The 14,615-nt window shown below is 42.3% G+C and overlaps 1 protein-coding gene across 1 annotated transcript in view; it reads right to left on the minus strand.

Moving 5' to 3' along the window:
- Window positions 1-14,615, minus strand: part of LOC109694757 (uncharacterized) — a 191,067-nt gene that overhangs the window by 30,500 nt on the left and 145,952 nt on the right. The window contains exon 37 of the mRNA XM_074066695.1: window positions 8,764-8,873. Coding sequence (XP_073922796.1) covers window positions 8,764-8,873 — 110 coding nt within the window. The remainder of the gene's footprint in view (window positions 1-8,763; window positions 8,874-14,615) is intronic.

Raw genomic sequence — 14,615 nt, forward strand, 5'->3', positions numbered from 1 at the left:
TTTCAGTTGTTTATGTCAGGCATTTTGTCACAATAGCAAAAAGCTAACAAGCAAAGGGAATAAAAGAAGTGCACAAAATAAAACTGCCTAAGCAAGTGGGAGCTCAAATCACAATACATGTGGAAACAGTTGGTCTTTATATTTTTTCCAAAAGGAAAAAAAAAGTGGAAGCAGCCTAAAGTGGCTAACAAGGGAATAAGTTGGATCCATCTGGTTCATCTACTGGCCAGCCAGCAAAAGGGATATATGTTTATTAAAAAGGAAAGATACTTACAACATATGGTTAAGTGAAAAAGCACACTATTTAAAAAGGTTATATAGAATAATCTTACTTTACAAAATAAAAAAGCACATGAATACAAAAAGGTTATGAATAAAGCCTGGAAGAAAATATTAAAAGAGACTATTAAAGGGTAGTAAGATTTTGAGTGTATTTTCTAAAACATCATTGTTATGATTTGAATATGAAAAGTCCCCCACAGGCTCATGTGTTGATTGCTTGGTCCCCAGCTCGTGGTGCTAGTTTTGAAGGTGGTGGAAACGTTGGGAGTTGGGTCCTAGATAGAAGAAGTGGGTCACTAGGGGTGCGCCTTTGAAGCTGGTCCCCAGCCCTTTCTTCTCTCTGCTTCTTGTCCACCACGAGGTGAACAGCTTCCTCCTCCATGTGCTCCTTATACAATGATGTTTTACCCAAGGGCCTGGGGCTAAGCAACCGTGAACTGAACCTCTGAAATCGTAAGTGGAAATAAATCCTTCCTTCTCTAAGTTTTTCTGTCTCAGGTATCTTGGCTGCTGACACACAAAAATAACTAACACAGAAAACTGGTGCCAGAGAGACAGAGTTGTTGCCGGATTTCCTGGCTATGTGGTTCTTAAGCCTTTGGAACTGGTATAGGGGAGGAATTTGGAGGTGTTTGGAGAAGTAGGCCAGAGGAGTTCTAGAATGCTATAAGCAGAGCTTAAGGGGCAATTCTGATTGTGATGGGAGCTCACAGCCCAGCATGCTGATAGAAATGAGGATGGTAAAGACATATACAATTTAACATTGTATTTCAGATTGAACCTTCTCTCTCTCTCCCTCCCTCCCTCCCTATGTCCCTCTCTCCTCCTCTTCCTCCTTCTCCATTGCAAATATGTGCGGATTATTCACACCCTAGCCAGCTTAACCAGAGGACAGCTCAAATCCTAGCTGGGGAACCACCCAAATCCCTCCACTCATCAATTATTGTTGATTAAGAACTGCTCAGGTTTTACTCCTCCCACAGGCTAGAGCGATCTTTTAAAAACACTTTGTAAGAACTCTCTCTTGCTTCCTGCTTCCATCCCACCTGACCAACCTGGCCAGGTGGGGCCACCATTGCTTTTCTGTAATGCCTGTCCCTTATTTCTAATAAACTCTATTACCTCCTTTACTTACATCCACATGTTCTGCCTGGATGCTTCCATGTGGGATGCAAAGAATTTGGGAATCTTCTGATCAGAGACCACAAAGACTACAACAGATTCAGGAAGGCTCTATTGGGGGTTAGACTAGAGACCATGTTACATTCTGGGAAAGAATACCTCTAAGTTTTGTCCATGTACTCAGACTTTGTGGGAGGTTGAACTTAAAAATTATGCCATAATTAATTTGGTGGAGGAAATTTCAGGATAACATAGCATTTAGACTGTGGCATGGGTACTGTTGGCTGCTTTCAGACAGGTTTACAATGACAGTCAGGTGCAAAAATCTGCAAAGATTTGAAAAAAAATATGCAGGTTGGCCAGAAAAGGAGTAGTTTCAAGTTGCAGATAAAGAGGGGGTGTTTGTTAAAGAGATTAAGCTATTAAAAAAAATTAAGTACTTTGCACCAGGACAATAGGAAAGATGCATTTAGGGCATCTCAGGAATTGACCAGATTCCACCCATCAGGATAAGGGATGTAAAGGTTTTAACTCATTTGATTGACTGCTTTGAGCAGAGAGTGCCAGGGTACCCTGCATGCCCAGGGCTGTTTAGGGAAGTGTTTTCCCATGTTGAGCTGCCTCAGCATTCAGAGGTTATTGCAGTCAAGGCACAAGGGGACTGGGCTACTGACCAAGCTAGCAGCAGACTGAGGCATCATTCTATTGATGCTGTTTTTGCAGGCCTGTAGAATATAAGAGTTGAGAGGTCAGAAGGCCTCCACATAGACTCAGGGAGGCCAGGCAATAGATGACATGGTTGGACTCCCTGCAGGCAGCCCCTGAGAGAGTGAAGCATGATGCTGTGAGGGTGAAGAGGAAGGTTCAGGAAGACTGAGATGCCAAGAGTGTGGGACATCTGTCCAGGAAAGCTGCAGGAGCCAGCCCAGTAGAGAGGCCATCTGGGCTGCCATTCACAAAGCCATAGGGGCTGAGCTGCCCAAGCCCTTTGGAGCTCACATCACACTTCATGTCCCAGTTGCCACACATGGAATAATGTTTGCCTTGCTGAGTTTTGGTCTTGCTTTGGTCCCATTCCTCCTTTTGGAATAGGAATGTGTATTCTGTGCCACTGTATCTTGGACGTATGTAACTTGCTTCTGATTTTATATGGGCTCACAGCTAAGAGGTTGTCTTGAGTTTCACTAGCGACTCTGGACTTAGACTTCTGAACAATGTTGGAACTGTTCAGATTTTGTGGATTCTTGGAAATGGACTAAGTGGATGTTGCATGATGAGACAGTCATGAGCCTGTGGGGGTAAGACAGAAAGGTTATGCTTTGAATGTGAAATGTCCCCCATAGGTTCATGTGTTAAGTGCTTGGTCCCTAATTGATGGTGCTATTTTGGGAGGTGGCAGAAACTTTAGGAGTTGTGGCCTAGCTGGAAGAAGTGGCTCACTGGGCGTGTGCCCCTGAAGGATGTATCTGGTTCCTGGCCCCTTCTTCTCTCTCTTCTTCCTGTCCACCATGAGGTAAACAGTCTCATCCTCCACATGTTCCCACCACTATAATGTTTGGCCCAGGTACATGGTGCCGAGCAACCATGAACCAAACCCTCTGAAACTGAGGCAGGCCGCAACCTAGACGAAATCAGGACTCTTGAAACCTACATGACTTAACATTCTGTTTCTGAGAAAATTGTAATTTTCAATTGCAAATATTATTCACACCTTAATCCAAGGACAGCCCAAACCCCTCACCAATTATTGATGATCAAGAACTGCTCAGATTTTACCCCTCCCACCAGGTTACCAGGGCAGCATTTTAAAGCACTTTTAACAGAGAGTTCTTTCTCCCTCTTCTACCTCATACCTGGCCTGTCTTGGCCTTTCGTAACTTCTCTCCCTAACCTTCAACAGACTCTTATCATCACCCTCACGATGTCTCCACATCCTGCCTGATGCATCCACATGAGATGTAAGAATCTGGATTTTCTGTTTCTCAACAGCTACAGTGAAAACCATGAGCTAAAATAAATTCTTTCCCCCTTAAGTTATTTATGTCAGGTATTTTGTCACAGCATTGAGAAAGCTAACACACAATCGTATCTCTGTTTTCTAATACAGCATAATCATAGCACATATATATATTTTAAACAATTATATATAAATAAAATATATACTAATTAAAGTTATGTTTTTTTGAAGGTCATCAGTTATGTCAGCATGGCAGGATGCAATCAAGAATGGACAATGGAGTTCAATGAAAACTTCTGCGTGTGCAGATTGAATGAGCAGCAGCCAGGCAGGAACCCAGCCTCCCCTGACTCACTCCCCAGAGCCCTCCTCAAGGGACCCTTTCGGTGTGTGGAGTGATGCAGCTCACCCTGCCCTGGTACCCTTCTGGCCTCCCCCTAGCCTTTGGAAAACAAGCACCAGGACAGCCATAGTTCAGCGGCTGATACAAGGCAAAGGAAACTCAAACTCTCTCTCCTCCTTGACCCTAATTTCTTTGGGGGAGAAAGGGCAGGCTATGCAGGCTTAGTAATGATGAAGGAAACTTTCTGGTCTGACTGTGATAGAAGCTGAAGTCATGAGAAGTCACAAGACCACATTGACGGCAAGCAAGGGTGTGGCTAGTGATTCATCTTGGCCCATGCTTGGAGTCAGCCACAGTGCCTCGCCCTTCCCTCTTCTGGGCATCAGTGCCTGGATATGGGTATGCTGGTGGGGGCCTTCCAATGGTATTTTAGCAGGGCAATCACTTCTCAAACTAATGCCGCCAGAGCCCTGCAGACACAGAATGTCAGAATTAAACCATGATGACCCTCTGCCATCCTCTCTTAGGCAGCGTGAAGTTTTCCCCAACAAGGATGAGGAAGCCGTGGTGAATATGTATAACACCACAGAGGTGGGAGCGGCCATGACTCCACCCTTCCTTCTGTAGGTGGCTCTGCTTAGCCTCTGGAGTGGGTGGAATGATCAACTCCAGGACACTGCAGAGAGAGTGAGTGTGAGAGCAGGGAGGGAGTGAAGGCACAAGCAGAACATCTGCAGGGGGGCATGGAATGGGGAATGTGTCTGAGGGGAGGCATACAGGATGAGTGAGGGAAGTGCAGGCCCACTCTTGATGTAACCTGTGCGCTTGGCCTTCTATAAAAAATTAGCATTTGTAGCTACTTGAGCAAAACTGCTGGAATACAGTCCACGAGGCCTCTGTTGGCACATTTCTACGAGTTCTCGGTGATGTACCCCTGCCTTCCCGGTCATTGTAAATGTCATCTCTACTTGTGTCAAAATGCAGCATAAATGGGTTTCATCTGCCTACTTCCTCTACAAGGATCTGGGTGACAGGGCTGCAGAGTCAGCCCCTTGGCCCAGTTCTGCACAGTGAACCACACACCTCCACTGGGTGATTCTATCACTGGTATTTAAAGCTGAACCCTGATGGGTGGAGCTGTCCAGAAGAGCATTAGATTGCCCCCTGGGCATGCCCCGGAAGCCAGCATGGGGTGAAGCATGGCAGGTGCCAGGGTGTACTATGGTACTGGTCCATTGTAGAATCCCCCATGACAATTTCTTCAATAACAGGCATACACACAGGCACTTTGAGGATGCTTCTAAAACATCCTGACAAGGCTTAAGAGACTTTCCATTGACTCTGGGATAAAAGGCAGGCTCCTGAAGATGGCATACAAGCCTACCCAGCATGTAGCCTATTCCCCTAACTCAGCTATGTTCTCTTCCTAGACTGCTCTGCCTTCCCTCCCCCGCCTCTCTTCATTTGGCCAACTCCTACTTGTGCTCAAGTTTTGGCCAAAACAGCACCTCTTCCAAGAATCCCTCCCTGACTTATAGCTGGGTGTGTCCTCCTTCTCTGAGTCATGATGTACCCTGTGCCTGCTTTCCCGCAAAGCACTCACTCCTTTTCTGGACCTTACTGATTCACCAAACTGTCTCCATAAGCTCTTTGGGGGCAGGGGATGTATTTTTTGCTTTTATGTCTCTAATAATGTATTTTGAAAAGGTAGGAAATTTATAAATGCTTGCTGAATGAATGAATGAATGACTTGACATACAAGTAGAAATAGTTCTGAAATCTACAAAAGAGGTTATTATAGTTCTGATTTGCAAAAACATCAGTCTTTTACTTCAGGCCAGTGTATTGGGTATAAAATTTGGCACAAGATACTAGGACTAATAACAAAGAGCTAGTTCTCCAGAATTTGAAGAAAGAAGCAGAGATCACTAGAAAGTGACATGAGTTCAAGAAAAGTCAAGTCAGATTAATCTTGTCTTCTCAGAAAATACAACAGACACAGTGTCCCTGGATTTCAGCAGGCTATCTGAGAAGGAACAGTGGGAGGAAAGGACACGGGCTGGGTGGCAGTGTAGCTGGGTCCACTCTGGGCCACTGGAAAACTGTGTCCAAGGAACCCACAGTACAGGGCTTGGGGTCTATCTTGCCATCAGTGCCATTGACTTGAATGAGGATACTGAGGGCAGAGAGATAGAAAGAATACACTGCATGACAAAAATCCAGACACTTAAAGCTCTCAAGAGGTCCAAAGAGTGAGCCAAACTGAACAAGAACAAGGCTGGTAAATGGCAGAGGCTGAATGTCTGAGTGCAACGTGTAGGCTTCCGGTGACAGTTCGGTGTGTCAGCTGTGAAACCCAACACACTCAAACGTGTTAATCCAAGTGAAACATGCAAGACAAGGTCACTGTCTGCTGGCCAGACAATCTTGAATCTAAAGAAGACTGACGAGGATGGCAAGGTGCTGCTGTAGAACGGCAGAGGCTAGCAGAGATGGCTTAGTCTTTGTGAGAGTAGGTAAGATGTGGTCAGGGTGCTGTGGTTAGCTCTGCTCAGAGGCACAGAGTGCAGGGGGGGCACAGCCTGCTCCATTTTTCAGTCCACGTGACCTGGCATGGAACTGCAGAGTCTGGAGAAGAGGGTAAGGATATGTAACTCACTACCCTGAGGGGCACCTGCTTTGGTTTGTCCTCGTAGGCCCCTTGTTGTGACTTGCAGAACCTTCACCCATGCTAGCATTGCCTCTAATGAGCTTTTCTAACTGAACTGCCCCAGAATCTTGAAGGCTTGTGGTTGGGAATCAGACCAGGATCTATGGTGTCTCAGGGACAGAGGGATCCATGGTGGAGATGTGGAGGGGAGACCAAATCCAGCTCAGTGAGAGCTGACTAAACAAAAACTGTCCAGGGGTGGGGCGATTTACTAGAGAGTGAGCTCCCTGTGCCCTGATAATCAAGCAGCCTATCAGGCAGAGACTTTGGGGGATCCAGAATTCCCAGGTTCCATGATTCTTAGACACTGGCAGACCCTGATATGGGCTTGCCCTGTCTACTGATGCCACATTTCTTTCCTATTGGTCTTATCCTCAGCCAGGACTGGTGGTTCATGCCTATAATCCCAGCACTGGAAAGCAGAGGTAGGAGGATTGTGAGTTTGAAGCCAGCCTGAACTATATAATGAGAACTTGTCTCAGAAAACCCCAAAACAACAACAAAATGTATCCTCAATGATGGGGTGAAGCATACAGAGAGGGGATGAGCAGAAGTTAAAGCACAAAATTATTGTTTTACTTTGTGGTAAAATATATATAACATAAAAATTTTCATTTTGACCATCTTCAAGTGTCCAGATCAGCAGTATTAAGTACATTCACCCTGTTGTGCAAACATCACCACTGTCCATCCACGGAACTCTTTCCATTTTGGAAACTGAAACTCTGAACTCATTAAACACTAACTCCCCTTTCTGCTTCCTTCTCCATCCCCTAAAACCACCCTTTTAGTTCCCTTCTCTATGAATTTGGTTATCTAGGTACCTCATAGAAGTGAAATCATATGGTATTTATCCTTTCAGGTCTGGTTCATTTCAACTTAGCATCTGCCTCAAGGTTTGTCCATGTTGCAGCATGTATCAGAATGTCCTTGTTTCTTAAGGTGAGCACGACATTGTTTGACCTGAGCCCTTCTAAGCACACCCTGCTCTAGTATCCTCTATACCTTGAGGATGGAGCCACTTCACCCCCTAACCCAAGCGCACAGTACCGTGTTCATGTATCGCTGAAAGCTAAACAAATATGTATAAATCATCAAGTTCAGAGGGAAAATATGTCCCCTACCAAGCTTGGGAACACTCCACCTAATAATTAAGAACCAAAGTGTTTATTATAAAATTGTGAAGAACTTTTCAAAAAACTTGGAAAAATGTAAATTTAGAGTAACCAATGTTTTAATAAAACTGAGCACATTTTGCCAAGACAGTTTTGTTTGTATGTTTTTGGTGGCACTGGGGTTTGAACTCAGGGCCTTACACTTGCTATCCAGGCACTCTACCACTTGAGCCACTCTGCCAGCTCTGTGTGTTTTTGAGACGGGGGTCTTGCTATATAGCCAAGGTTGGCTTCAAACTCCCAATCCTACCTCTGCCTTCTGAGCGCTGAGATTACTGGCATGTACCACCATGCCAGGGAGGACAGATTTTTTTTAAGTGGTTGAATTTTGGTGATTTATATCTAGCAAAAGCACTTATTAATGATCCTAAAACTGTTATGTCCAAATAGCCACATTTATTCTCTTGTCCTGCCTTCTCAACATTTTCTTTTGATTTACCAAACACTTCCTGCCAAGAGTAAACACGCTTCAAAATGCCAAGGACTGTGAGGATATGTTAAATATATACTATTGTTAGATACAATAATAGAGACTTGGTATGGATTCAAGTATTTTTCTGGGAGGATTCACACAAAAATTATTGATGCAGCTTCCTTTGTGGAAGGAACTGGGAATGATGGAGTGGGGTAAGGATGAAAATGTTACCTTTCTGTGCTGATGGATTTTGTTTTTTATCTTGGCTTTTTTCATATTGTACTTTTTTTTTTTTTGTGGTACTTGGGTTTGAACTCAGGGTTTCACACTTGCTAGGCAGGTGTCTTACCGCTTGAGCCACTCTGCCAGCTGTACATTGTATATTTTAAAAATATTTTCTAATTAGTGGTAGTACAGGTTCTTTTGTTTTTCCTCTTTTAAATGTTCTATACTACAAATCAACACCAGGAAATGTTGCTAAAAAAAAATCAACTCCTTCACAAACTCTAAGTTTAATGTAAAAAAACTGACCAAATTGGCCCATGTGTATTTTCTCATTATTCAGACCTTTATAGGCACCAGTCTTTTCTAATATTAGAGTGGTAATAAATGATTACTCTTTGGGATTCAGCATCAGTATTCACATCACCATTTTTAAGGAGTAAGGGAAGTGTCAGGTGACATGTTAAATGACAAACTCTTCCTTGTTTGCATTTATGTTAAAAAACAAAAACAGAATGAGCAGTTTTCAATACATACCTCTGGTCCACCATCCTGGTAATTCTCCATTAACCTTTGCACAAATTTTTCAACTATTTGTGGTCTTACAACTGAAAAGTTTTCTTTCATGACTTGGTGTTTCCAAAGATCTAGGAAAAACATACCAACACCAGACATCACAAAACACATCATTGATGGCTATGAAATGGCAAAGGTCTGTGACACTGAGCTAGGCACAAGAAGCTGTCCTTTCTAAATACACACGAACCAATGGGTGAGGTGAGGGAGAAAGGAAGTCATCAAGGACCCAGGACCCTCTGGATTGTGGAATAAGGAAGATCTCTAGCCAGATTCCTAATGGAAAGATTGGGAAAAATCATCTCCGGTGTCCAGTGAACAGTGTTCTGCTACCATAACAGCAAGGTGCAGCACAGTGGATGTAAAGGCCACCTCCCCTGATGGAGCTATCTCACATAATACAGTGGGGATATCCCCTCGAGCCTACTCCAGATCACTGCTCCAGAAAGTTTCCTCTTTCTGCTAGGTCGTAAGTTCTCCCCTCCTTCCTAGACCATTCACCATGGGCACATTATTTTTTCCATTTCATAATAATCTTTTGCTCCTTCAAGTATGATATATGTGAAGTGCCAAGGCGAAACCCCCCTGAATGATCAATATACACTTAAAAAATGAAGGACAGGAAGGTAAAACAGGTTCTTTCTGGGGGGTGGGTACCAGTGGGAGGGAGGAGGGGGAAGGCGAAGAAGGGCAAATATGGTTGGTGTTCTTTGTATAGATGTATGAAAATAGAACAATGAAACTTTTTGAAATTGCTCTAAGAAGGGGGAGAAGGGATGAAGGAGAATGATGGAGGAGTGAATCTAATTAAGATGTAATGTAACCACCTAAGTAAATGTCACAATGAAACCCCTTTGTACAACCAATAATAAATAATTGCTAATAATTATTATAACCAATAAATAATTATTATAACCAATAATAAATAATTGCTAAAAATGCTAATAAAAATGTTGAAAAATCTTTCTGTCTTGATTCTACTTCCCTAATTAGCTTTTGGTTCATTGCACTCCTTTAAAGCAAAATTCCCAGAAAGAGATGTCTGTCTACCTGCAAACTGTCTTTGACTTCTCTCAAATTCCCTCTCAAACCCACTTACCCAGTTTCTACTTCCACCCATCTGCTGAATCTAATTTTGTCACAAACACTGATGATTTCCTCAAGGCTAAAGCCAATGGTTGTACTTGTCTACCAGCAGCATTTCAAGCAATTTGTTACTTCCTTCTTTTGAGAAACTTCCTTTATTAGGTGTTGGGACACCACTTTGTTCTGTTTTCCTCCTACTTCACTATTTGTTGCTTCTAGGTTTCTTTGGCTGGCACTCCTTTTTCCTCCCCCCTCCTCCCCCCTTAGAGTGTCCCAGGGCTTAGGCAATGGTCCACTGCCTCCTTTCTATAGATACTCACTTCCTTGGCTATCTCATCTCATCTACAGCTAAATACCATTCATGTACTGACAACTCTCAAATTTAGATGCCATACCCATGTGGTATAATTTCTTGGAGTTTAAAAGGCATTTAAACTTAACTTATGCATAATCAAATTCCCAATTTTCCTCCCTAACTTGCTTCATCTACTGTTTGTCTCCATCTCAGCTATAGGATTCTATTTTCCCAGTTACTCAGGTCAAAACCTGATTAAGTCATGATTGACTCCTCTCTTCCTCCAGCCCAAAATAGTGCCTAATCTATCACTGCCCCCTTCCAGAGATAATGAGCATTTGACCTTTAATATATGCATGGAGGCACAGAGAGGACGTACAAAAAAGCTAATGAAAATAGTTACATATAAGTGGCAAAATAGGGTGCAAGGGGTCAACAGTGTCAAGGAGACTTCTAAGTGTGTTTTTATATAATTTTGAGTTTTAAATTTATGTTAAAAAATAAACTCAAAATTAAGAAAAATAATATGACATGGCTAGACTAATAAAAGAATGTCAAGACTCCTTAACTTCTACCTGGAAGAACAGAAGCATATGTGTATGCTAATTCCTTGGTGAGAACTGATTGGATAAGGCCTACCTCCCTGTGCATGGTCCCAAAAGAGTCTTGAAAAGCCTCATCCTGCTCCCTTTTCTGTTGTGGCGTTTTGACTACCATAAGAACAATTACCAGCTCACTTCCTGCTCCTAGTGTTCCTACTGTACACTCAGTACTCTGACAGAAGACTCTGTGTACATAAGAACAAAGGTCCAGCCCTGTCTGTCCTGAAATGTGGCTACAACTGAGCTGGAGCCTCCGGTATCTGCACCTACTATTTATGCTATTTACTGAGCAGTCTTGGATTTGAAAATGGGACTCCACAAATCTTCTATAATTGGCTACTTCTAGCTTTGCTTTTTCTTTCTGAAATAAAGACAAGTAGACATATTGCCATTGTCCCAACACAATTAAAATGGACAATCCAAGGGTTTATGTGTCCAGAAGTTCACACTCCTTAAATGTTCAAGACTTGAGTAAGTCTAAGCTTTGACAAGACAGAACACATGTAGATTTTAGAAAAAAATCCAGACAAAAAGCTGGATACCTTTCCAGGTTCTGTTGTGGCAGGTCTCCAACTCACAGAGAAGCCTGGTGAGAGACTACATCTGTCACACACCTCTACTTTGGGGCCCATCACCTGGGAAATGCCTACTGAGCCAGTGTGGGTTTAGCTCTGGGCTCCACTGAAAGGGAAATATTTTACCAGATGCTTGAAGACTTCCCAACACTCTCTTTTTTCATAAGTTCAAGTTCAGACATGCAGCTATATCTGTAGGCCAGAGTTGCAGAGCCAGGGAGAGTGGAATTTATCCAAGGAAAGTAATTCCTAGCAAACAGGAGCTTGCTATCTCCAAATCTGTCTTATTCTCAGTCTATGCTTGTGGTCATGGCTTCTTTAAGATAGAGCAGCAGTTTTGACAAAAGCTTGGAAGTGGGGGGGGTGGGGAACAGCAGTTTAGAGATTAAATTAGAATTTTGCTTTCCCCTCTCACTCTGTTCCCAAGTCCTTTGACTAAAGGAAACTTTGATTTCCTGTTGGCCAAACCACTTCCCCTCTCTCACTGTCCCAACAGCACCCTTGCCCAGTTTCCTCCCTTGAGGAAGGACACCTTGCAACATTTCACTTCCCTAACACAACTACAGGTCTTTTGGGCCTGAGTGGTCTTTGGTCCTAAACAAAGGCAGAACTGAAACCTGAAGGTACAACTGCCAGTCAAGGCTGTTCTCTGGATCAGCTGGTGGGCAGGGATAGGGGCAACAAGTGGGTAGGCAGAAAGGCAGATGGTATTGAATATATGTCCATGCCTTTACTCTTGTGTTTTCAAACTGCTCCTCAGAACATTAATTCCTTGGGTTAATAATTAATGTTCCCAAGGGGGAAAAGGGTTTTCTGCTCAAATAATTTTAAACCATTGCATTCCTCCCTCCCCCTTTCAGTACTGGGGATTGAACCAAGGGCCTTATGTGTGCTACCTCTGAGCTACATCTCCAGCTGCAAACCATTGTATTTTCTTTATTTTCCTGGACACACAATAGTAATGAACAGTGGGACAGTAAAAGCTCCGAAGTCTACAGTAGAGGAAACTTTCAATGTGATTTACCCTGAGTTTTCCAATCTTATTTGGACATGAAACAAATAAAACCTTTCTCCTAAAAAGTACAGTGGACATCTTTTTCTTAAGGCAATCAAGACCAAGAGTTGATTAGTTTGTTAAAAGAAGGCAGTTAAGACCTGGGTGCCGTGGCTCACTCCTTGATCAGGAGGATCAAGGTTCAAAGTCACCCCAAGAAAATAGTTCTCAAGATCCTATCTCAAAAAACCTTTCACAAAAATAGGGCTGGTGGAGTGGCTCAAGGTGAAGACCCTGAGTTCAAGCCCCAGTACCACACACACACACACACACACAAAAACCCCCAAAAAGCCAGTAAAAGCAGAGAATGCTTTACAAATGACATACACTGTATTTTATGTAACTTAAAAATACATAAATTTGCAATCATTTGCCAATAATCCAGGACTTTTCTTTGCACGTGCCCATTGATAGGAGTTTTACACAATTTATCCTCTAGATACCATAATCTACAGTGCATGAGCTACAAGTTCCAGTTTTATTTGTTTTGAGAGAAAGAGTATAAAAATTAAAATGCATCATTTGGTACATTTTCACAATTTTGCCTAATCTTTTCAGTTATCTGTCCCGTAACTAATTTGATATTCTTTTTCTAAACAACTAAACTTTCATTGAGTTTTCCCAAATTTTTCAACTTTAAGTTTTTTTTTAAAAAAACTTTTCTTTAAAAAAAAAAAAACTGAGTTCTAAGAGCAGTTTTAGGTTCATAGCAAAATTGAGGGGAAGGTACAGAGTTCCCCAAAATCCTGTGTTCACATAGACACAGCCTCTACTACCATCAACATCCCACCCCAGTGACACATTTGTTACCATCTATGAACTACACGGACACACCATCAGCGTCCAAATCCATCACACCCACCAGCATCACAGCTGCGTTACAAGTCCCTCTGGGTGTTACCTGAATCTACTACTGTAGTATACAGAATAGCTTCACCGCACTAAAAATCCTCTGTGTTCTGCCTACTTGTCTCTCCTACCCTACTAATCCCTGGCAACCACTGATCTTTTTACTGTCTGCATAGTTTTGTCTTTTGCAGAAAGTCATATAGTTGGAATCATACAATATGTTGCTTTTTCAAACCAGCGTCTTAAACTTAGTAATAAGCATCTAGGCTTCCTTCACACCTTTTCATAATGTTGCTAGCTCAGTTGGTTTTAATGCTGAATATTGTAATTACTGGATGTAAATAGAATATCTAGTTCAACTTAGGTTTTCGTTGTTTTTTGTTTTCTTCTCCTCCCCCGCCCCGGCATTGGGGGGTTGAACTCAGGATCTTGGGCTTGCTAGGCCAGCACTCTATCACTTGAGCCATACCCCAGCCTTTCAACTTAGTTTTTACAGGAACAACAAATCTCTTTCTGTATTCTTATTTCATTGGTTTATATACTTTATAATGAAATAACTCAAATTCAACAGCTAAACTCTGCATAAGCAAGTGTGGAGCAAACAACACTCAAGATGTTAGGTAAACATGAAACTCAAAGACTGACTAGTAAGAGCTTTGCTGGCTTATTTTACCAAGGGGATGAAAAGCTTCCAGTAATCTGTGCATCTGTCACTGAAGGGCAGTTGGGAAACCTACTGAGTTAATACTTGAGAAACTTATGTTTGATGACACATTGCTGGGGCAATGCTAGCTTGGCCATGCTCTTCTAAGTGTTTTGATTGTACTTCCCTTAAGCAAAACATTTTGGCTCACTCACTTTTAATATATGCACACATATATTTGATTACATTGACTTTACTATCTTTATAATTTTATTTTATGTGTACTTACAATTACTTATAATACTATCATCAGCCCATATCACAAAGCCTGACACACTATACTTAGGATAACAGCACCAACAATGACAGTGGATCTCAACCCACCTTCCTAATAGTTTCCTTGACCTTTAAAATTTTTTTGTCTGACTTTTTATCAGATGTGACTAGACTATCCTTTCAAACCTCATAAGTAGGACTGAGGATAAGAAGGTACCAGGATTGGAAATGTCACCTGGACTTGTTTCTTTTCTTTTTTAAAATTTATTTATATATTTATTTATTTGGATTTTTAGTTTTGGCAGTACTGGGATTTAAACTCAGGACTTCCCACTTGCTAGGAAGGTGCTCTACTACTTGATCCAAACCTCTACCCCCTTTTGAGGACTGGTTTCTTCCTCACTTCAGGACACCTCAGTGTGTAATGTGACAT

Source organism: Castor canadensis, chromosome 1 (assembly GCF_047511655.1).
Source record: "Castor canadensis chromosome 1, mCasCan1.hap1v2, whole genome shotgun sequence".
In the NCBI taxonomy this organism is placed as follows: Eukaryota; Metazoa; Chordata; class Mammalia; order Rodentia; family Castoridae; genus Castor; species Castor canadensis.